Source organism: Marmota flaviventris, chromosome 6 (genome assembly GCF_047511675.1).
Source record: "Marmota flaviventris isolate mMarFla1 chromosome 6, mMarFla1.hap1, whole genome shotgun sequence".
Classification (NCBI taxonomy): Eukaryota; Metazoa; Chordata; class Mammalia; order Rodentia; family Sciuridae; genus Marmota; species Marmota flaviventris.
Genome location: NC_092503.1, coordinates 156,318,293 through 156,340,419, shown reverse-complemented (window position 1 = coordinate 156,340,419; position 22,127 = coordinate 156,318,293). Strand labels below are relative to the sequence as shown.

At 49.0% G+C, this 22,127-nt stretch overlaps 1 protein-coding gene across 5 annotated transcripts in view; it reads left to right on the top strand.

Moving 5' to 3' along the window:
* Ripor2 (RHO family interacting cell polarization regulator 2) overlaps window positions 1-22,127 on the top strand; it is a 176,685-nt gene that overhangs the window by 130,964 nt on the left and 23,594 nt on the right. For all 5 annotated transcript variants that reach the window (XM_027948103.3, XM_027948104.2, XM_027948106.2 and 2 more), the window contains exons 2-11: window positions 1,117-1,243; window positions 2,949-3,104; window positions 3,860-3,938; window positions 5,509-5,532; window positions 6,652-6,705; window positions 9,192-9,341; window positions 11,916-11,979; window positions 19,533-19,576; window positions 20,616-20,741; window positions 21,029-21,177. In XM_027948103.3, coding sequence (XP_027803904.2) covers window positions 1,117-1,243; window positions 2,949-3,104; window positions 3,860-3,938; window positions 5,509-5,532; window positions 6,652-6,705; window positions 9,192-9,341; window positions 11,916-11,979; window positions 19,533-19,576; window positions 20,616-20,741; window positions 21,029-21,177 — 973 coding nt within the window. The remainder of the gene's footprint in view (window positions 1-1,116; window positions 1,244-2,948; window positions 3,105-3,859; window positions 3,939-5,508; window positions 5,533-6,651; window positions 6,706-9,191; window positions 9,342-11,915; window positions 11,980-19,532; window positions 19,577-20,615; window positions 20,742-21,028; window positions 21,178-22,127) is intronic.

The following is a 22,127-nucleotide window of genomic DNA, read 5'->3' as shown; positions in this document are numbered from 1 at the left end:
ATTCTCCCACAGGGTCAAAGAGGGAGCCTATTGGCCACTTCCAGACCCATTGCTGCAGGAATGTGCACAAATCCCAGAGCTGCTTTCTTCCGGGAGGGAGGAGGGAGGAACGGGATTTAAAACCAGCAGCACGGGGCGGAGGGGAGGGGCAGTTACTATTAGGGTTCATGAATTTTTTTGTTGTTGTTTAGCTTTTCTTCCCTTCTCATTGGGTCTTTAAGGGGGAAATTGTTGGTGCTACTCAGACATGATTTGGTGTCTGTCCCCTGGGGAAGGCTTCAGTCTGGACAGTCTCACCTTTTCCCTGCTAGCTGAAGCCTCTCTGGACTGAAGTCACAGGGTGAGACCATGGTACGTGACTCTGCTCACCTGCAAAGGACAGCACCACCTCACGTTCTAGGGCAGTCTATGGAGACCCACCTTGGGCCTCTGTCCAGCTGTGGGCGGTGGACACCTTGGTCTGTGGCCGTGGGTGTCCTCAGGGAAGCCCTGCTGGAGGCTGGGGCGGGGCTGCAGGCTTCTCTGGTCCCCTCCCGCTGCTGCTCCTCAGGCCGCTGAGCTAACCTGGATTGTGGCTTCCTTTGTGAGTGAGCACCTCCTTCCACCTTCTCATTTGGCACCTCCACGGCAGCCTCAGAGTCCTGCCTTTCAGGCATCCTCAGGGTGCACAGGACAGCAGCTGCAGCAGTTCCTCTCCGAAGGAGCCTTGCGTTTAGCCTGGTGACCTCTGAGTGTGGAATTCCACCTGCAGGCCGAGCAGGCCTTCAGAGGACCTAGCCCAGGCTTCCAGGCGGCTCATTTGTGTGTTCTCGCTGTTGGTTGGAGGCTGAGTGTTGCTGAAGTTCTTATATTTGGGAAGGTGTGATTGGCCCTTGTAAGAGAAGAACTGCTGAAGAAACCTAAAGTTATGGATAACTTCATGTAATTTATATTGATTATGGTCTAAGTAGGTGGGTAGCTACTTTTTTTTTAAGCCTGACAGCTATACACTTTGGCTAAAAAAAAAAAAAACTACAGGAAAAAATCACACCAATGTCTCGGAACCCTAGTGACATCGACCTCTGGACTCACTTCACCTGACTGATAAGCCTGGTGTGTTTTCTGTCTTTCTTACAGGACTGCCAACCAGACTCCCAGAAATCATGTTGGTAGGATCCCAGTCCTTCTCACCGGGAGGGCCCAATGGGATCATTAGAAGCCAGTCCTTCGCGGGGTTCAGTGGCCTTCAAGAAAGACGATCCAGGCAAGTGCAGATTGGTTTTCCCTGGGGAGGGGGCTTGCTGACTTGTGGGCCTGTGCAGGCAGCCTCTGCAAGACACACACACACACACACACACACACACTAGTTTAATCTTTTTTCCACAGAAAAGATAAGGTACCCCAAATGAAGTGCCACTGATTTTTTCCTATCCTTTGGAATTCCTCCTGCACGGAGGACCGAGGATGTAGGACAAGCTGGTGGCCCGTGTCTAGACCTCTCCGCACCCCACCCCTCCCCATCCCCTGTGAAGCACATTTTCCATTACATTCAGATTTCAGAGACTAGGTTTGGAATGAAGTTATGCAGTGAATAAAGATGAAGACTCGCAGCTCGATGCTAGGGAGCAGATGCCACTCAGTCAGAGTCTGTGAAAATCGTCTCCTGGTCTCCCTGGACCATCTGAAACTGGAACAGGAGTCACTTGATGCTTTGACTATATCCTTGTGGCTTTGAAATGTACATGTTTTTTCCTTTTTCACAGCCTTCTCCTCCCTGATCTTCTCCTCCCTGATCTTCTCCTCCCTGATCCTCTCCTCCCTGATCCTCTCCTCCCTGATCTTCTCCTCCCTGATCTTCTCCTCCCTGATCCTCTCCTCCCTGATCTTCTCCTCCCTGATCCTCTCCTCCCTGATCCTCTCCTCCCTGATCTTCTCCTCCCTGATCCTCTCCTCCCTGATCTTCTCCTCCCTGATCTCTCCTCCCTGATCTCGTTTTTCCCTGACTCATCTCTATAAAAGCCCCCTGTTCCTGCTGATGGGCAGAGTCACGGCCTTTGGGACAGGAGTCCCCTGTGTTTCTCTTTTGCTAGCAAAGCAGTAACAGTCATTTCCCTTCTTCTCAAACCCGTGTTCTTGTTTTGGATTCGCATCCAGGACAAGGAAGGACTGAGCTTTCAGCCACAGATTCAGAAAGCCCAGGTAGCAAAGAGGCAGCGGGTGATCACGTTTGACCTCAGTGCTTCTGATGTCATAAAGTCCCCCTCTGAGGGCCTATGTGGGTGGCCTGGGACAGTGGTGGCAGAAGAGTGTAATAGCCTAGGGGCAGGGGACTCCAGTCTCCTGTCTCTCCCCCTGGAGCAGATGAGTGAGTGCAGGGCATTGGTCTCCTGATCACCCCTAGCGTGGGTCGGAGTCACCAGGACTCTGTCTTGCCACTGTATACTCCATGTCTGTTAATAGAGCTGCTGACTTTTTATGATTATAGCTATATAATTTAAAAACAAATAGCCCTTTAAAGAAGGCTATCAGTACGGCTGTGTGTGCTTTTCTTTCAAGCCACATGGGATTAGCTGCTTGTCAGGCTTACAGCTTTGCATCCACAGGGTTTCATTCACGTCCCAGCCACACTTAGCAGAGGCTGTCTGACCTGGTGCCACGAGTGTACCTTCTGCCTGTTCATCCTTCCCACTGCACCCACTCTCCCAGGCTCCCTGAGGGTCTGCTGAAGCAGTGCACTGCTCAGAACGCAGGTGACCTCAAGGAAGCTTGGCCTTGCCCCAAACTTCCAGATTTCTGCGATCAACCAATTGAATACCAAGAAATAGATGCAGGAGGCTCAGATCTGCCCCTAACCAAGAGCAGCTGCCTTCTCCAAATGACAATCACCTGAAGCCTAGGCGAATGGAAAAACTTTATCAAATCCTTTTGGACGGCCGAGGGTCTCAATGTCTTTTCTTTTCTTTCCCTAGGTGTAACTCCTTCATTGAAAATTCCTCAGCTCTCAAGAAACCCCAGACCAAGTTGAAGAAAATGCACAATTTAGGACACAAAAACAACAATCCTCCCAAAGAGCCCCAGCCTACAAGGGTGGAAGAGGTCTACAGGGCCCTGAAAAAGGGACTCAGGTAAGAGACAGGTCCTGGTCAGGCACTTTCCCTTCTAAGATGACGGGAGGAAAGCTAGCCTATGAGGTCACTTCCGGAAGGCTCTATGTGTAATAGGTGTTTTATTCTTCACTCTAAAGAATAAAGGGGAGCTAGAATGAGTCCCGAGGATGTGAAGCCTGTTGCAGCTCACCTCCTCCACGCCGAAGGAGACCTGGAGCGGTCGTCCATCAGAGATAGCCCCAGTTAGTGTTGGTTTCCACTCAACCATGGCGCTCAGGCTTATCCACTCTAGAGACGTGGCAGAGGGGTCTTCCAACGTCCCGGAGCACATTGCAGGGACTCTTGGCCCAGAGTGAGACCTTTCAGGCCTGTGATGAGGCATTCAAGTCAGCGTTGTGTTTAACAACGAAATTCTGAGAATCCGGACCCATTCCCCGGGAGTCTTCCCCTTCCCTCCCTAGGGGTTTTTCATTTCTGGACTTTCGGACACGCAGGGGCCTTCCTTTCTGATAATCTGGACAGTATGGGATACAATTGCTAAAGCTTTATAAAGACTAGGAAAGTACGGCGCCCCCTGACCCACCATGTCCAGATGGATTTTTCCCCAGTGCTGCAGATGGAACCCAGGGCCTGATGCATGCTAGGCCAGCACTCACCACTGAGCCACGCCCCAGCCAAAGTTCAGGTTCTTGACCTCCAGGCAGCAGGAAAAGGTCAGCGGCCACAGCGGTCATCCACCAGTGACAGTTCACGGTGATGTCTTGTCTTTGCAGTGAATACCTGGATGTTCACCAAACAGAGCTGGACAAGCTAACGACTCAGCTAAGAGACATGAAGAGAAACTCGCGCCTGGTAGGTGCACCCAGTCCTGTGGAAGTTACCACCATGGGGTTCTGGTTTGGCTTCTTCGTCCTGGATAGGGAGGGAGGAGCATTGAAAAACACCAGATCCAGGGGGCAAAGTGCCATCTGCATTGTCCTGTGTGTCTCAAAAGGAAGACGAGGACTTTCTTCTTCATGATCTATTTTTAACACTTCTCAGTATTTTCCTAGCATGTTGGTAACAAGGAACACCGTTTAGGAGAAATTGCCAAAATCCCTCCATCTCCCAAATACTATAAGGAAAAGAAAAAATTGGAGTTTTCCTGGCACAGTGTTAGCACATTCATAATTCAGGAATTTATCTCCAATTAAAAAGAAAAAATGGCTCAGTGGTGACAGGGAAGGAGTGAGTCTCCAGGGGGTGACTGGGTTGAGAAGTCAGAGGAGTCCGCAGGCTGGTCCACTGAACCCCGAGCTGGAACTTCCTGAATCCCAGTGAATCTGTGAGCGCGTGTCTGCTTGGAGAGGGATTCCTAATGCCTGCACTATTGTAAAAGATTCTGTCCACTGCTAAACGCTGTTATACCTTAATGTTTGAAGGCATCAGAGAACCTGAGAAAAGACCACGGGTACCTCGGAGGTGCGGCTTAGACATGGAAAGACTTTTGTCCTTCACCTTTTTAGGAGAGGGGCTAAAATGTTGATTGTCCTTTTCAAAGGCTCCCAGGTCAAAGGCTTTACCAAGATTAAGTGGTTTTATTTTCTACTAGTGTTGCATAAATCACCTCAAATGTGGGACTCCCCATAGGATGACCTTCACCCCTTGTGGATGCCCTGGAGTATCCAAGATGGCGGCCAATGATCCTCCTAGGGAACAGTGGTGAATGGGAGGAGGGGCTTCTGCCAGGACCTCAGGTGCCATAAAAAGCCTTCAGCTGGAGGACCTAGGGCTGGAGCACCAATTATACTGTGATGTTGTGAGCTCACAGGAAATGAGCTTTCGTGAAAAACAATTAGTGAAAAGCATTATCTCCACCCTCAGGAATGCTTCTTAAGTACCAGTTTGATTTGTCCAAACAGCAAGGCAAGTATCTTTCCAACATGTATACCACTGCTACATTTCATGTTAACATCACTTTTTACTCTTGTTAATGTTTTTGTGGTGTTGGGGATGAAACCCAGGGCTCCCACATGTTAGGCAAGTGCTGTACCACTGAACTGCACCCCAGCCTAACATCATTCATTTTTAAAAACTTTAAAAAGGGACATGAATTCACATATCCTCAATGCTTGGGAGAGGAATGCTGAAGGCAAAAGAAAACCCTAAATCCCCCAGTGGACAGAGAGAACTGGATGCAGTTTGGGGAACACAGAGGGCACATAAATATCCACTCTTTAAAGTACTCTTACCAACATTTAAAATAATTGGATTTTTAACTCTTTTAAAGCTAATGTCAAAATTTCAGTAAAATTTTGCAGGACTGATCATTGTATTTCACAGATAATGTGAAAATGCAGGTGAAACTATTGTATTAGTGTTGGTAACATTTTTGAGGAAGATATATTTTAATCCACATACTCTTTGTTTGTTTGTATTTTAGGGTGTGCTGTATGACTTAGACAAGGTAAGTTATTCTGTGTTGGGGTGTTTTTGAAAGATAAAACTGAGTCCTTGACTAGATATTCATGCGAGAGACTCCAAGAGCTGTAGAATCTTACAGAACCAAGGATCTTTCTAATCTTGGAAAAATTCATGCTTTTGTCTAATGAGGGTAATAAATAAACACCGTGATCTGCAGATTCAACGAAGTGTTCAAGGTCATTTCCATAGAAATGCTGCTGGATGGTAGGGTCTCCCACTTTTTGGATAAGTTTGAGGACTTCTGAAGTGTTTGGAGCTCCTCAGCTGAACCATCTTTAAATATTATCTATCATACTTGATCATATCTCAGACTTCTTTGATTAAAAAATGCAACATTAATTTATGTGCCACTAAGAAAATAAAAATGAATGACTCAGTTAAACTTAGACAGTTCTTTCTTTTCACTTAAAATCTGTGTCTTGTCCTAACTGTCAGAACTCTTTTTTATGGCTATTTAGACATGAATTTCTTACTTTCTTTCCTTTAAGCTATATATGGAATTGCTCTCTGGCCACACCTTTCTGTGTACACAATAATTTTATTTCTATGCTGAATCACAGCAAATTCTTTCTGAAGATATTTAAGGACAATTAAATTCAATGCGTAGGAAAACAATAACATCTACAACTCAGAGGTGACACACGTAGCGCTGATTATCTGTGAGCACACACAGGCAGTGGCCTGCATCGGCCAGTGGAAATCATGAAGTGCTTCCCAACTTCCTAGATGCTAAACTATGAAGGGGAAAATCCCAGTGTGGAACACAGAGAATACATTATGAGAATATTTGAATATAGTCCAACTTGACACTGTTCTGCCAGAAATCCAATACTGTCCATGGTTTGCCCTCCCTGACATTAAACACAAGGGTCACAATAATTAACCCAACTCCATCTTACAACATTTGATATTTTGAAAAATATTTTTCAAATTGATATTAAAGCATCTCTAAATAGCAACTAAAATAGGAGAGGGGAAATGTTTACCATCGACTGTTTTTTTTTTTTTTTTCTTCATAAGATAACAAAAAGAAATATTCACACAAACCTAAATCAATTGAATTGTGATTGACTGTACTTTTTCAAACTTCTTTTAATTCCAGCAAATTAAAACGATCGAGAGATACATGAGACGCCTGGAGTTTCACATTAGTAAGGTAATTGAAGTTCCTCTTGTCTTTGCTCCTGGTTTTCAGCTCTCGGTTACTGATCAATACACCTTTGGCCTGAGTGTAACATCTAGTCCAAGGAGAATTTCTTACCCAATTGACTCCCAGCAGACAGGGAGGGGAAATAGGAGCCCAGAGCGTGACAGCCCAGCACAGTTTGGCTCTGCTGCTATCCTGGTCTCTCCTGAAGGCCTGCTTCCTGTGTGGCAACCAAGGCTGGTGGAGGACTTGTGGGCTCCGGGTGGTGTGCCTTGAGATGAGAGTGGCCCAAACGGGCCCCAGCAAAAACTTTGCCCTCTGGTCCCACATACAGCTTGGCATCCCGTGATCTCCTTCCTGAAGACCTTTCAGTTATGTAAAGACAGCTGTCTATGCCCTGACATCCGGCCCTGAACCCCATAAATACTTCTCTGGTGGTGCACCGGGTCTAGTGTGATGGACAGGACGATCACCCTGTGTTCTGGACGCGCTGGGGAATTATCAGTGCCAGTGAGGAGCTTCCCCTTTGGGGACATATCAAGCCGCCAGCAATTTCCATTTCCACCCACGCTCATCAGCCTCTCCTACCAGTGCAAGGCCTGGAGGGTCTCAGCACATCTCCCTACTAGAAGTCAGAGCCTTGGACTCTGGCCCTTCCCACTCACACTGTTGCTGTGTGGACCTTGCCTTTCCTCCCAGTGAAATGGGGCTGGGGAAGGACCCGTATCCAGTCTAGCTGATCCTCGGGATCTTTTTGTCTTGAAACCTGAATATGATGTTTATGTACGTATTACTGCCTTTATAAAGTACTTTTGCCACTTTGAAAGCTACTTATAGCCTAGGAAAATCTGAAGTTGCTTTTATTTCTGCCAAACTCAATAAATAAAACAATGGCATCCATGAGAAGGGACCTGCCGGGCTACATCAGAAGAGGTACCCACACACCATTTTTAGAAGTTGTCTGGGGATCTCCAGCATCAGAACAGTCCATGGTGTTCATGTAACCTATCAGATTGCTGGCCCAGCCCCAACCTCCTGAACCAGAATGGGGCTGGGGTGTCTCAGCAGGAAAGCCTTAGCTTAGATTTAAAGCACAGTAACCATGCTCTGTGTGCATCACCCACCAAGAGATCTGAGCAGTTCCCTCTGGTCGGAGATGAGTCCACCGGCCTGGAAGACTGAAGACTGCTGCCATTTCTTCTTTTGGGCGTGTCGTTCTGGGGATTGAACCCAGGGCTTTGTGCACGTGAGGCAAGCACTTTACCAACTGAGCTAGATCCCCAGCCCAACTGGAGTCTATTCCGAGACTAGGAGTTCCTCCAGCACAGATGAATGAGTCCTTGGACTCAGTAGCAACAGAGAGTGACCTTGAGCTGACACGCGGTCCTTCCCACAGTCGCCTTTCAGGGTAAAGCACAGTTGCCGTCCCATTTCAGCTTCTCATCTGGGGCATCAGCCACCTCTTTGAGAAAACAAAGTTCGTACTGGAATGAAAATTCCAATGGCGTAGGTAGGCCATTCCTCCCGGGAGCGCAGGCTTCCTTGTTTCTGCCCAGGCCCCGTGGTCCTGTTCTCTGCCTGACCACACCCGGAGTGACTGTGGCTGGGTGGTGCTGGTGACTGAAGACAGTGCAGGACTATAGACACTGTCAGGAATAACTAGGACACATTCCAGCCTCAGCCCCGCGGGTGCACTCCGACATCTGTCCAGGGCTGTCCTCTGTGAGAAGGGCTGTGTGGCTGCACCCCTGGCCTCTGTCCACTCTGTGCCAGTAGATGCCCAGGGTCAAGCCTCCCTAGGCTGATGGAGAATCACTGCCTTTGAAGTATGAGGTATTGTCAGGTGTGTCTGGTGAATGTGATGAGTTGATTTAAGAGGGAGGGTCTATTACTACGAGGAAGTGTAGAAGGGGGGTGTTCATTTTCATTTTTTCGTATTTTTAAAATTATGGTGTGATTTGTATACAAGAGTTCCCAGTTCTCATGGGTTTTATTTAACAAGTTTTAACAATTAAATTCTTATCTTAAACCACTTAATAAATTTATGTTTTTTCTAATTACTGAGCCAAGACATCACACAAAATAAATTTGTTATCAATAAATAGCCTGAAGTACTTTTTTCAAAAAAATGCTGATGTGTAAAGATCACCTTCAGATAAGTAGGAGGTTTGTATACAAGAGTTTTCACCCCAGATTGAAGCTGAAACCTCTTCCACAGACGGAGCTGCCTGTCCCAGTGGACCAGCTCTCTGAGTCCACCCTAGACCATGAGAGCCCACCCCAAAAGGCAGGGTTGTGTAACTTGATGGCAGGATCAGAGTGAAATCTGTTTTGAGACAGAAAACAGATCACAGCAGTAGAAGTACAAGTGACTGGTGTCTGTGGAAAGGAATAACAGAAACCCAGAGCACCTTAGGCCCATCCTGGTGACCCGTGTGACTTCTCCCAGGCCGGACAGCGATTCACGTGTCTGCCTTCCTGCTCGCACTCTGCAGGTGGACGAGCTCTACGAGGCCTACTGCATCCAGCGACGTCTCCAGGACGGTGCCAGCAAAATGAAGCAGGCCTTCGCAGTGTCGCCCGCCAGCAGAGCCGCCCGGGAGAGTCTGTCGGAGATCAGCCGGAGCTACAAGGAGTACACGGAGGTATGTGTACCGCTCACCTGCTTGCTGGCCGGCCCCACCTGGCCTGACCCCACCCTGGGCAAACAGGGACACACACTCATTCCACTCTCGAGAGATCGGTGTCATGGTCAGCCTGAAAATAGAAAATACATGCTAGTGAGGCAATAGTGGAATCGTTCAAAACAAACAGGCCACAGTGCTCTGATTTTTGTCACTTAAATGCACTTCCAAATATTCTAGTATAGAGTCCAACCTAGCTTTACCCTGTTGAAGAGCCATTGTGGCTAAGGTGGCTACTCTGGGGGTCAGCGCTGGGCATCAGTAATCCTCCTGCCTGCAACTCTGTGTGTGAGAGGGACTTTTATCTCCAAGGAGACAAGATAAAGAGCCGTGAACAGAAGTGTGCTGTTGTGAGGTCCTGGTTGACAGTCTCTGGGGCCAGGCCCTCCTGGGGTCACCTGATACCAATGTCCTTGATGAAGTGGCTGAATTATTAAAGCTGCACTTCTCACTATCCCTTGGGCCTTTATTCAGAGATCCGATTTCATGAATGAAGTCATTGCCTGGCCTGACCAGGGCGTGTTGGACAAGCCCCAGGGCTGGGCATCTGCTTCAGGATGGCTTTGTGCACACCCTGCCCACTGCCTCGTCTGAACCACGATTCTCTCTCCACAGAGTCTAAAACAGTTCACTTCTTACCTAAACTTTCCTTTTCAAAATAATGTTTTTAATGCATAAATAGGATAGGAATTCAAAGAATAAAATTATACATTGAAATAACTATTTCCATATTGTCAATACAGTTGTCACAATATTTTTAAAGTCAAATGTGTGGTATAGTGTGGTGCTACTACTCTATTAATATTAAGAGCTAGTAAGATTTCAAGGCAGGAAAAAATATATATGGTTTCTTAAAGTTATCTGTAAGACATGATGTGACACCAACTTGTGATTGCTGTCTCGGTGTCAAGGTCACACGTGGGTGCCACTGGTACTGCTGTGGCTTCTTTCTACATGCATGACATGGATGTCTTAGGCCGAGTTTAGTGGCTGTGATTCCTCCTACTCACCCCACCCAAGTGCACGGACCCAGAGGTAAAGACCCCCCAGCTCAGAAGCATTCCTGGTCCGTAAGTCCTTGTTTCTGTAGATCTCTGAAATCAAAAGAGCAGTTCCAATATGGAGGCTGCTCAAAGCACAGAGGCAGAGAACCTACCGCAGCTGCAGAGGGCGTTTCAGAAACACCCAGCCTGGCTTAAGTGCCAGGGCATGGGGTTGTGACTTTGCTCAGAGTCAAAGGTGTGGGGCTCAGTTTCAGCGAGAGGAAGGGCCGCCTTAGAGGAGAAAGTCGACCAGGACTTGCGTGGCTGCGTGCCTCTCTTGACATTTCTGTGGCGTATGCTCTTGCCACCGCAAAAGCCAGGATTTGACTGTGCAGGATCCGACCCTGGCTTCTCTGATGAGGTCCTCAGACGCTGGGGGGTAGGATGGGGAGGGATGTGCCCACCCACATGCTGCTGCCGTGCTTCCCTCAACCTCAGCCTGAGGAGCGGACCCTCGTCAGACCCAGGAATCATTTTGGGGGTGGGTATGGCACTGCAGCAGGAGGCCTATCCGAGCAGAATTGAGTTCCTGTGCTCTTTTTGCCCCCTGTTTTTATTTAAAAAATTTAAACCTATGGAAAAGTTGAAAGACTAGTGAGTGTATTGAATACCAGACCCCCATACCGAGATTTTCCCACGGGTAAGTCTTGTCATATTCTCTCCCTCTCATGGGATTAGTTTTTCTTCCAAGTCACTTGGGAATAAGATATCGTGACATTTCATTTCATAAATATGTTAGCATGGATCTCTTCTTAAAAATCTTTTTCATACATAAGTAAAAACTTTATGTGTGGTATTCAGCATTATGTTTTCAAATATGTATGCTGTAGAATAGGTAACTCAGGCCACTTAACACATGGCATCTCTCTCTCTCTCCTCTCTCTCTCTCTCTCTCTCTCTCTCTCTCTCTCTCTCTCTCTCCATCTCTGCAGTGCTGGGGATTGAACCCAGGGGCCGTGGATCTCTTAATAGTAACAGTGCATCTTCTGCATAACCACATTCCATTGCAACTAAGAAAATCGACAGTCCTCCTGTAAAATTATCTAACATCTCGTCCACTTTCAGGTTTCTCCTATTAAGCCCATTGATGCCTTTTATAGCTACTTTAGTTTATTTGCTTAATTTTCAAATCAGGTTGTAATCAAGGTCAAGGTGTTGCAATTGGATACTATGTCTCTTCCCTCTCTTTAGAATTTGTTTCACCATGATGGTGTGTGTGTGTGTGTGAGTGTGTGTGTGAGAGAGAGAGTCCAAGCCAGTTCTCATAGAATATCCCACATTCTGAATTTGTCTTTGGTATAATCCAACTTGTTCATCAATGCCTGGATGTCCTGCTTAGCCTCAGATTAAACATCTAGCAAGAATGTTTCAAAGGCTGTGCTGTGCCACTCCGGTCGTTCATGCAGGGCCTGCCGTGCTATTAAAATGACCTCTGCTTTGAATGCCTGGGAAAGAAGGCCACTCTAATGCCCCTCTGCTTTCTGCCCCACAGAATATGTGTGCCCTGGAAGCGGAGCTGGAGAATCTGCTGGGGGAGTTCTCCATCAAGATGAAAGGTAATCCTTTCCCATCAGGGAGAGTACTCTGCAGAGCTCCCTGAGGTCTGGGACACATGCTCCTGTTTCCTTGCACAGATAGGGCCGCCCGTGCTCAGCCCCAACACGGTGTTAGCATATCGATGCTTCTTGTCCTGAGTCTTGCCTTCAGACTTAAAAAAGTACATTCATTATCCAAGAACTTCAAACATACACAAAGGTGGAGAGAACATCACAATGAACCTTCATAAACATACACCCATCACCTAGATTTAATAATTAGCAGACTTTTGCCTGATCTGTTTTCTTGTGTTTGTTTTCCCTTTGATGAATCAGAAGTCCTTTGATGAAATGAAACCTAGTTCTGTCAGGCTGCCCTGGTACTCCAGTGTGCATGTCTTGAAGAATAGGGCCATCTTATTATAGCTGTGTGCCGAGTCCTGTCACATTACCACATCTAACAAAGTCAACAGGCCCAATGGTAACCCATTTCATTATTGAATTTCCCCAGTTGTCTTACAGTCAATTTGCTTGGGTTAGGATCAGGACCATGCATCATGATTAGTTGGTGGGTATACCTTTAGGTCTCCTTTAATCTGAAACGAACCCATGCCCCCTTTCCCCTCCGTGGTCTGGTAGAAGCCCCCATTGGGCAGTGTCTCACTCCAGACTTGCCAGCTGGCCTCCTTGCCGTGTGGTTTGAACCGCCCCTTTACTCCCGTGTGTCTGTAAACTACCACCAATCGTTTAGTCACAGAGGACCGCGCCTTTGTGGTGTTCATTCCAGAAAGTTCCATTCTAGAGGCATCATTGATTTATATCACAGCATCTTCAGAACAAAAGGGAGGTCTGGCTACAGATGGAACCGGCCCAGGGGTCACCAGATCCACAGCTCGGTGGCCAGGCAGGAGGCCCATTTCTGTTTGACTGCAGCCCAGGGCTGGTGCTTAGCCTTCTGTTTTCTCTGGGCTTTTTAAGTAGCTTGTTCCCTGGGCTGTTAATGGGGATTTAATCACCCTCTTGTCTACTTTCTGCAATTAGGGAAGTTAAGAAGGCAGACTTCTTTAAAGAGTGCTCAACAGGAGAGCTTCATTTACAAATGAATCCCCTGCCTCTGGAGGTGCACTGTGCCCTGTGGGTGGAGTGAGGACCTCTGAGTGGGTACACCTGGAACAAGAGGGCCCTGGCCCTCAGCTCCCGGGTGGTGCTGCGTACTTGTTTTCAGAACCCCTGAATCCTGTTCAGCCTCGGGTGTTTGCACCTGTCCGGGTTTTCAATTCTGTTCTCTTCCTGAGGTCTTTCCAGACTCTCCACCCGAGTCAGTAGTTCAAAGCCCCTTGCAGGAAGCCAGAGCACATGGCACTGGGGTGGGGTCCTAGAGGATGTTTTTAACTTTGAGGATGCTGCCGTCAGCAGCCAGCGCCACCCCTGTGGACAAGCACAGGGTGGGCCCTGCTGCTCCGGTTTCCGATACTCACTGTTACCTGAAGCCTCAGTTTTTGGTGAGAGGGAAAATCTCTTCATTTCATACATGGGAAATGAGGGCTCAGGGAGCTTCAGTGACTAGTCCCGGAAGTTACACAGTTAGTGGGTGTTGAACTTGAAGCTGAATTCCAGGCTCTTGGCTCCTGCTGCCCCGACCCAGCCACACACTGTGAGGAAGTTCCTGCTCAAAGGGTGGTCCCTGCTGGGAGAGATCTCCCACCCCACACAGGCACTCTTTTGCTCAAAGGGTGGTCTCTGCTAGGGGAGGTTCCCCACCCCACACAGACACCTTGGGGTGAGGGAAGGGCTGCCCACCCACCCACATGGTCCTCAGGGCTGCTTGACAGCCATGGGTGGTATGGGGGCCCTACCACCCCAGAGGCCCAAGAATCACCCTGCTGCTACCAGAGCTAGGTAGGTGGGCATGGTGATGGGCTGCTGACCTTCAGCTCCCACATGGCCCAGGGGTTTCTCCCAAGGCTCTCAGACCTGAGGCTGACTCTGCTTTCCCATGGATGGACTTCTGTCACCTCTGCTTTCCTAATGTCACATAAAAGCCGGAGGCCACATCTGTGCAGCCTTCGGAGGGTAACGCCCTGAAGATACCCACCCCTCCCTGCAGAAAGGGCAAGGGAAGCCCTGCCTGCTGCCAAGAAATCCTAGCTCTTTGCCGGGGTAGATTTCTTCTGTTACTCGTTCTGGTAAAAATAACCACCCCAACGCACGCATCGACCAACTGAAGCTGTTGCACGATGCCCTCAGACCTGGCAACCCTAACTTCCTCCCACCCCACCCTTCCCACTTCCCCTCCTGCCTCACCCCAACACGCACTAACGACCATGGCAGGGCCCCGGTGACACCCACGTGGACAAAGTGCTTCCTGGGTGCCTCATGATGGTCCCAGCCTGGGCTCCACAAGAGCTCCTGGGGAAGTGCAGACGTGAGCCAGGGCGCTTAATTCAATGGAGTAAGTGACCAGCTGGACCAATAACATGACCAGATGGCTGTGGAGGCCTGAGGGGAGGCGGGAGGAGTGGGGAGGACGGAAGGAGGCTTCACAGTGTCACCCATGAATTAGAATCAGCAGGACCGGGGTAGCACACACCAAAGAAGGGAAGCTGCTTCCAAAATGACAGGACACGGTTCTATCAGCATGAATTCTACTGTCATGGACAGCTAAAAGGAACCACTGATTTAAATTTAAAAAAAAAAAAAAAAAGACAGGACAGACATAGTGGTGCACGCCTATAACCCCAGCCACTTAGGAGGCTGAGGCAGGAGGATCACAAGCTCAAGGCCAGACTCAGCAACTTAGCAAGAACCTGCCTCAAAATAAAAAATAAGAAAGGCTGAGTTTGTAGCTCCCTGTAGAATGCCCCGGGGTTCAATCCCCAGTACAAAAAAAAACAGAAGACGAAGGAGCCTGAGAAAAGACCTGGGCGGCAGAGTGCTTGTCGGGAGACGTGGGCAGTTCTTTGGGGCCAGATTCTGAAATGCCGGGAATGCCCCTGCGGAGAGAGCACTAGCTCCGAGACGGAGACGGGGGACCAGGATGGAGGTTCCTTGGGGAAAACCGGTTTTCTTCCCGATGACCTCAGGCTAATTAAGTTCCAAGTCTGGGCTAACTCCTTCAGCTTTGGGGCCCAGTGGGCCTCCGGAGAGCTGGTCAGCAAGTCAGTCAGGCCAACGAGGACCCGCCGTCAGCCACGGGCAGTGTCCCAGGGGCAGGAAGGGTGACTCTTGAGAAGGAAGATCCTGGTGCAAGTGGGAGAAGCCATGGAAGGCGTTCTGGCCCGTCCATGTGTGGGCACAGGCCACCGGTGGGCGGCTGCTCCCTGTGGCTCCCACCCTCCACTGAGGCTGTGAAGAGCTAGTGTCAGGAGCGAGTGAAGCTGCAGAGGGTTGGTGAGGGTGCAGTGCTCACAGGTCCCCGGGGCCTCCCTCCACTCACCCCTCGGGGCTCACGCCAGACGGCCTCAGAGTGGTCCTGAGGAAAACTTCCCAGAGTGCAACAGTGATCCCCAAACTGCAGGAGGAACAAAACATTCCACTTTCCTGACTGGGAACAGGAGCCCCACGTGCCCGAGTGTGCGAGGAGCCGACAGCCCACGCACTGCCACTGCCACTCGAGTGCACCCGCACACACAGGCAGAGCTTCAGGGAGCTGTGCCAGGGCCACGGCCTCCTTTCTGCTGCGTCCTTGCTGTGATCAGAGTCTCTGACACCTCTACAAGCAGTTCCAGGAAAGTGCTTAACAACTTGGATTACATAAGAGGAGTCATCGCTATGTACCTTTCTCCCTTTCAGTTAAGGTTTTCAGATATGAAATTTCTGGCAATATTGAAAGGGGGAAAAAAGTCAAAGGATTTTCCCCTTTCCTCACCTTTATCTAGCAACCATAGCAGCCCAGTGTCTTTTTAACCAAGGTTTTATTGTGGTTGCACACATAAACAGGCTATGAATCAGTCCCAAACTCATTTGCAGGCTTTTCTTTAAAAGCACTTTGGATTTTTATTAGAATTAGCATGTCAAGCTTTGGATTTGTGAAAGGCAGCCAATTATGCTTTCCTTCAGAAGTATGTTTTTTAAAAACTAAGGGCCCTAAATTATTAGTGAAAATGGGTTTCTCTAATTCTGCTCTTAATTCAGTTAAGTCCTCTAAGTGTCTTGCCATCTTTAACTATTAATAAAAGCTCTTCTGAATGGACCACTGGCTGGGTGCGCTGGACAAGCTGGTGAGTTGCTGCCACCTACTGACGGCTGCTGGCAACAGCAGGTTCTTTTAGCGCTTCTCAGCCCTGTGCTGTCTTAACCCCAGCCCATTAGTGGGGTGGAAGAGCGGTGTCCTATAGAGTCACAGTTTGTTACCCAGCTCTTGGTAAAGGAGAGGCACCTTGTGACATGATCCCTGTCTTCTTCAGATGGCTAAATTCATGTTGAATGCAAAAAGAACCCAGAATACAAAGACTATAAATGTCGAGGTGAGGAGGCAGAGGAAGCAGGAACCCGTTAGTTATTTGGACATCTTTTCTGTGTTACGGATCTAAGAATCACAGGGCTGTTTTCTACCAGCTCATCAAAATCATCTCCTCTCAGGCTGCAACTGAGAAATCACTGGATAAACAGAAACAGGATGTTTGTGTCTTCTTGAATTTCGGTGCAGCGACTTTTGAAAGTTGTGCCTTATAATTTGTAAAACACTGAGAAGCGGGGCATGGTGGCACTGCCTGTAATCCCAGCGGCTCAGGAGGCTGAGGCAGGGAGATCGTGAGTTCAAAGCCAGCTTCAGTAAAAGCGAGGCACTAAGCAACTCAGGGAGACCCTGTCTCTAAATAAAATACAAAATAGGACTGGGGATGTGGCTCAGTGGTTGAGTGCCCCTGAGTTAATCCCCATACCCCCCACCAAAAAAAAATTGAGAAATATATCCCATAAATTAAAAATATACATAATTGCTCTACCCAGTACTAAACTTTGTTAAAATAATCATAAATACCCAACAAGCCTTTTCCATGTGTTTATGTTGACTACCAATATGTTAGTAGCTCTTTTATATCTTTTTTGTTACAAAATAATTAATCACATGATCTTTTCTTTCTTCTTTTTTTTTTTTTTTAATTTTTTAGTTGTCATCAGACCTTTATTTTATTTATTTATATGTGGTGCAGAGAATTGAACCCAGGGCCTCACACATGCTAGGCTAGTGCTCTACCACTGGGCCACAACCCCAACCCAATCACATGATCTTTTGAAAATCAAATAGAAATTACATATTTAATAGGTAGGAATCAAATATTTGTCATCAAATATTTAACTTTCTCCCCGATTCCACCTGCCAGAAATAGTTATTCCTAGGTGTTGGTCAGTTTTTCTAGATTTGTTCCTTTGGATACATTTATATGTGGTTGAGATAAGACTCTTCATGACACTTTGCATTCTGCCTTACTTTTTAATTACAAATATTGCCTTTTATTAAAACTTCACTGCAAACATTTGTACTAAATTTTTAATTGGAATTTTTTAAATTTGTAGTTGTAGATGGACACAATGCCTTTATTTAATTTTATTTATATGTGGTGCTGAGGATTGAACCCAGTGCTTCACATGTGCTAGGCAAAGCACTCTGCCATTGAGCCACAACTTCAGCCCTTAATTGGAAGTTTTACCACAGATATTTTTAAACCAGAAAGTTAAAAAGTGACAAAGATTTTTTCCCCCATTTCTATTGCATTTATTTAGTTCCTTGATTAAAATTTTCAGACTTTGGGTCCCTGTCAGTACAAAGGCTTTGCTTTATGATTGGCAGGAAGCAGCCCACTGAAGCCAGAGCAGCTGATCAGATGGAGCTGGGATTACTGATCAGCCTCTGCCGTGAGCCCTGGGTTGGGGCATGCCTTTCTCCCGCTCCATACTCAGGCTTGACACACAGTAGGCCTTTCAGAACTACTCTGGGGGGCTGAGAGCGCAGCTCAGTGGTAGAGCACTGGCCTAGAATGTCTGAGATGGAGGGTCCAATTGCTAGCACCTCCCAAAAAGGAAAAAAGGGTGGTGGAATGCACAGGCCCCTCGCCCAGCCTCACCTGCCTGCAGAGCAAGGCCCACCTTGCTGTGACGAAGTTTGCTGTCACTGCCACTCTCCTCGTGGGATTGTCCTACAGAAGATGAAAGGCAGTCTGTCTCTTTTTATTTTTTATTTTAATTATGTAAGGAATACATTCTCATAAAAACACAAAATAAGAAAAAAAGCAAAGATCTTTTATCATTTCTTCTTTGCTGTTTGCTTCCCTGATGGGTATTAATTTGTTGTAGATCATATTTGTTTCTACTCAAGATTGAACCCAGGTGTGCTCTACCACTGATCTACATCCCCTTTTTATTTTTATTATTTTTTTTTTATTTTGAGACCAGGTCTCGCTAAGTTACTAAGGCTGTCCTCAAACTTGTAATCCTCCTGCTTCAGCCTCCCAAGCCACTAGGATTATAGGCATGCACCACTGTGCCTGGGGAGAGCACATCTTTTAAATGAATAGTATACATCATGTGCTCAATACATGGGTATGTAACCCTTACCACATTCTAAGCACCTACTATGTGTCAGATACCATCTGTTTCCTTACCAACAATTTTATAAAGTGAACATTGTTATCTCTATTTTAAAGGTGAAGAAACAGGGTTAGGTAAATCATCTAGGGTGGGCTAGCTGATAGGTAGTGCAGAAAGGACCTCACTTTAATCTGTCTTCCAGTTTGCAGGCCCTCAGCTGCTCTAACCGTGTTTTGTTCCATACTGTGGGTATCTGGGAAATCTTTCCTGATTTCCAAATAGTTACCCTGATGCGTGGTGCAGACCCTCACCCACAGCAAGCTCTCAGTACATGTTGTTAGAAAGAAGAAAGAGACTGGCCAGAGCCAGCGTTCCCAGAAGTCCAGGAGGGGCCGGGTAGCTTGCCGAGATTTGGTTTTGCTGCAGCAGATAGAAAGCGTGCCAGGCCTCAGATGGAGCGGGTCCTTTCAGAAATGGCCAGAACCGGGAGGCCACCTCTCCCCTCTGCGGGTGCAGGTTGTTGTCAGGGGGAGGGCTGGTTTGATTTGTCTTAATCACTAGTTGGTGTAAATGCAGTGATTTCATAATGCAGTAGATGGCGGCATCAGGGTGCTGGGTGGGAAGGATGGGGGAACAGGAAGGGGTGGGCTGTAGCCTTAACTGGGAAGCCCAAAGAAACCTCCAGTCTCACAACAGGAAGGAAGACTAGACACCCGTTTATTTTTATGGGAACATGTACACAAACAAGTGAGGGTGTCTTTCGGGCCCTAATGCCCTGACCCTGGAACCTGCCGAGGTGCCCAGAACTCTAGCCACCCTGGAGCAGTGTCCCTGCCCCAGAAATCCTCTCCCATCCCCCCCATCAAGGAATGTCCTCTCCAGCCACCATAGAAGGGACTCCCAAAAAAAGCTATTCCATACAGATGGCCCCAAAAATGTTATCTGAGGTTTGCCAAAGTGTGGCACTGCACCTGGATTTCTCAGTGTGCGGCACGGGCCTCGGGGATGCACTTTCAGCACCTCACGTCCTAACTGCTTGCCTGCAGGTCTGGCTGGCTTTGCGCGCCTCTGCCCTGGAGACCAATACGAAGTGAGTATTCTCTGATCCACAGGTGGGGACTGAAGACCTGAGGGGCCAGGGCTAGTGGTATTGTTTTTGCTTCTGGAGTGTTTCTTATTTTTATTTGGAAAAACATTCTAAGCCCATGAGAAGATCTGGAGATGGGTGAAGACCTGCCACCTGCCCTTCCCCGGACTCCCCTCTTTTAACCTTGTGCCACAGTGGCTTAGTTATCACTGCTGCCCTCGAGCCCCTACGATTCAGCTGCGCTGTTATAGAGTAGGATGCCACCCGCCTGGCCCTCCCGCCTGGCCCTCCAGCCCAGCCTCCCGCCTGGTCCCCCAGCCTGGCCCTCCAGCCCGGCGTCCTCCGGGGAGTGGGAGGATGGTCCGCACAGCAGTGCACAGCTCCCAGTGTGGCTCTTGTCTTCTTATAAAGCCTGGGTTCAGATTCTGCGCATGCCCCAGAATTGTACTTTGTAGTAGGTTTTTCCCCCCCTAATCAAAGACCTAACCGTGACCTGTTAAGAGTAATGACTGAAGAAGGATAGATACGCAGGCCTGTCCATACAAACACCAACTCCACAGAGTACAAAGTCCTTTCCCGTGTTCCCCTTCTCAAGAGACCACACATAATGATTTGTCCACCTCCTCCAGTGCCCTCTGCCTGACCAGGGAGAGCCTGCACAGCCTCCCCAGAGCATGTGTGGGTCACAGCCTTGCCAGCTTGCTTCGTCACCCAGGGGCAGGTGTCGCCAGGCAGGCTTTAGGGATGGGCTCTGGTCTCTTGGAGGATCAGAGCCCTGAAGAACTAGTCCCATGGCTGTTCTACTGACATAGAAGAAATGAGGGGGGACCCAAGGGCGAGGGCCGGGACTTTACTGAAGACCCTCCAGGCCTCGTCTTGGGGAAGCAGAGGTGCCCCCTTTAACATGTCCCTTCCCCGGTCATGGTCAGGACAGGCGGCTGGGGTGATGGGGGGCTGCCCTTGCGGGCCTCCCCGCCCTGACCTGGTGTTGGGGAGCGAGCCAGGGCAGTGGAGCCTGAGGCCTTGGCATGTCTGCCCCCAGGTCTTCATGAAGTGCGGCCGGCAGAGGTGGAAGCTGAAGGGCAAGATAGAGGTCAACGGCAAACAGAGCTGGGATGGGGAGGAGACCGTCTTCTTGCCCCTGATCGTCGGGTTCATTTCCATCAAGGTCAGTACTGCCCCTGCCTCTTGTGGTCTTCCTGGTGCCAAGTTGGACGATCCGTCAGGGGCAGCCTTTCCCTAAGACTTCTGCCATCTCACAGGCTCCTGTCCCCACAAGTCTGTGACAAGGACAGCTGCCCTTGTAAGAAAGTGAGCAGAGCAGCCCTGAGATGGGCTTTTGAGATACCTGCCTCGGGTTTTGGACCGTTTCTTTCTGAAAGAAGCCACCAGCTGGTTCAGAAAAAGGAAAAGGGGGAGCCCGTTCCCTGTTCTCTCTGCCTGTCTTCCTGCCAGGTCACAGAGCTCAAAGGGCTGGCGACTCACCTCCTGGTGGGCAGTGTGACCTGTGAGACCAAAGAGCTGTTTGCAGCCCGACCGCAGGTGGTGGCCGTGGACATCAACGACCTCGGAACCATCAAGTTGAACCTGGAGATCACCTGGTAGTAAGTTGCCCTTTTCCTGTCGTCCCGGGGCAGCGTGCGCTGCAGGTGCTGGGAGGCCGGTGTGGACGTCGGCAGGGCAGGGAGCCTGACGAGCAGACCGAGGGGCTGCAGCAGACCTGCTGGGCGAGGGCCTGTGGATAAGCTGGCCGTGGCCCTGCTCCCCTCCCCTCCTCCTTACTTTAAGCCTCTTACTGTGCCTCTTCCCTCCCTCTCTACCTGCAAACGGAGACACCAAGAATCACGGCTCCCAAGCAAACCACTGGGAGCTACAGTAAACTGTCCAGAGAGGGAGGCTTTGCCTCAGGCGGGTCCCTGCTTAGCCTTCTTACCCACGGACTTCACTTCCCGCTGCCCTGGAGGACTGCAGATGCCCCCTAGGCGTCCTTTACTGAAATAGAGCATTTCCACAGGCAAGAGGCAGCTCTTGTAAAATTTACAGGTGGCTTTCCAGGGTCTCCTCCTGCCGTCCACACTGGATGTCATGCCACTGGCCCACCCAGTGACATTCGGGGCCTCCCTTCCGCGTCGGAGTCAGTGCCTCTCTAGGAAGCAGTGCCAGCCTTTGCCCAGCCCTGCCCTCCTGGCCAGTGCAGCCGCTGACGTCACAGGGCAGGCCACCCTGCTGGATGACCAGGGCCTCAGGATGATCAGCAGCACCCCCGCGAGCAGGCCGCCATCCTCGGCGGCTCGTGGGGCGCTCTAGCGGCTGAAAGTGGTGGGATTCCGTTTTGGAGTTTTTCCTCAGAATCAAACAGCAGTCTGTCCCTTGCTCGAGCTGTTCAGGGTGTTGCCCGACAGAGCTCGAGAATATTCACAACTTCCCCAACATCTGGTTACGTTGGAGCCAGCTTTAGTGAGTCCTCGGTTCCAGGTTCACGAGGACACAGACACACCTAGGCCAGGAGGGAACGGGTGCTTACAGCTGTGGTCACCTGCGGTCCCTCGGGAGC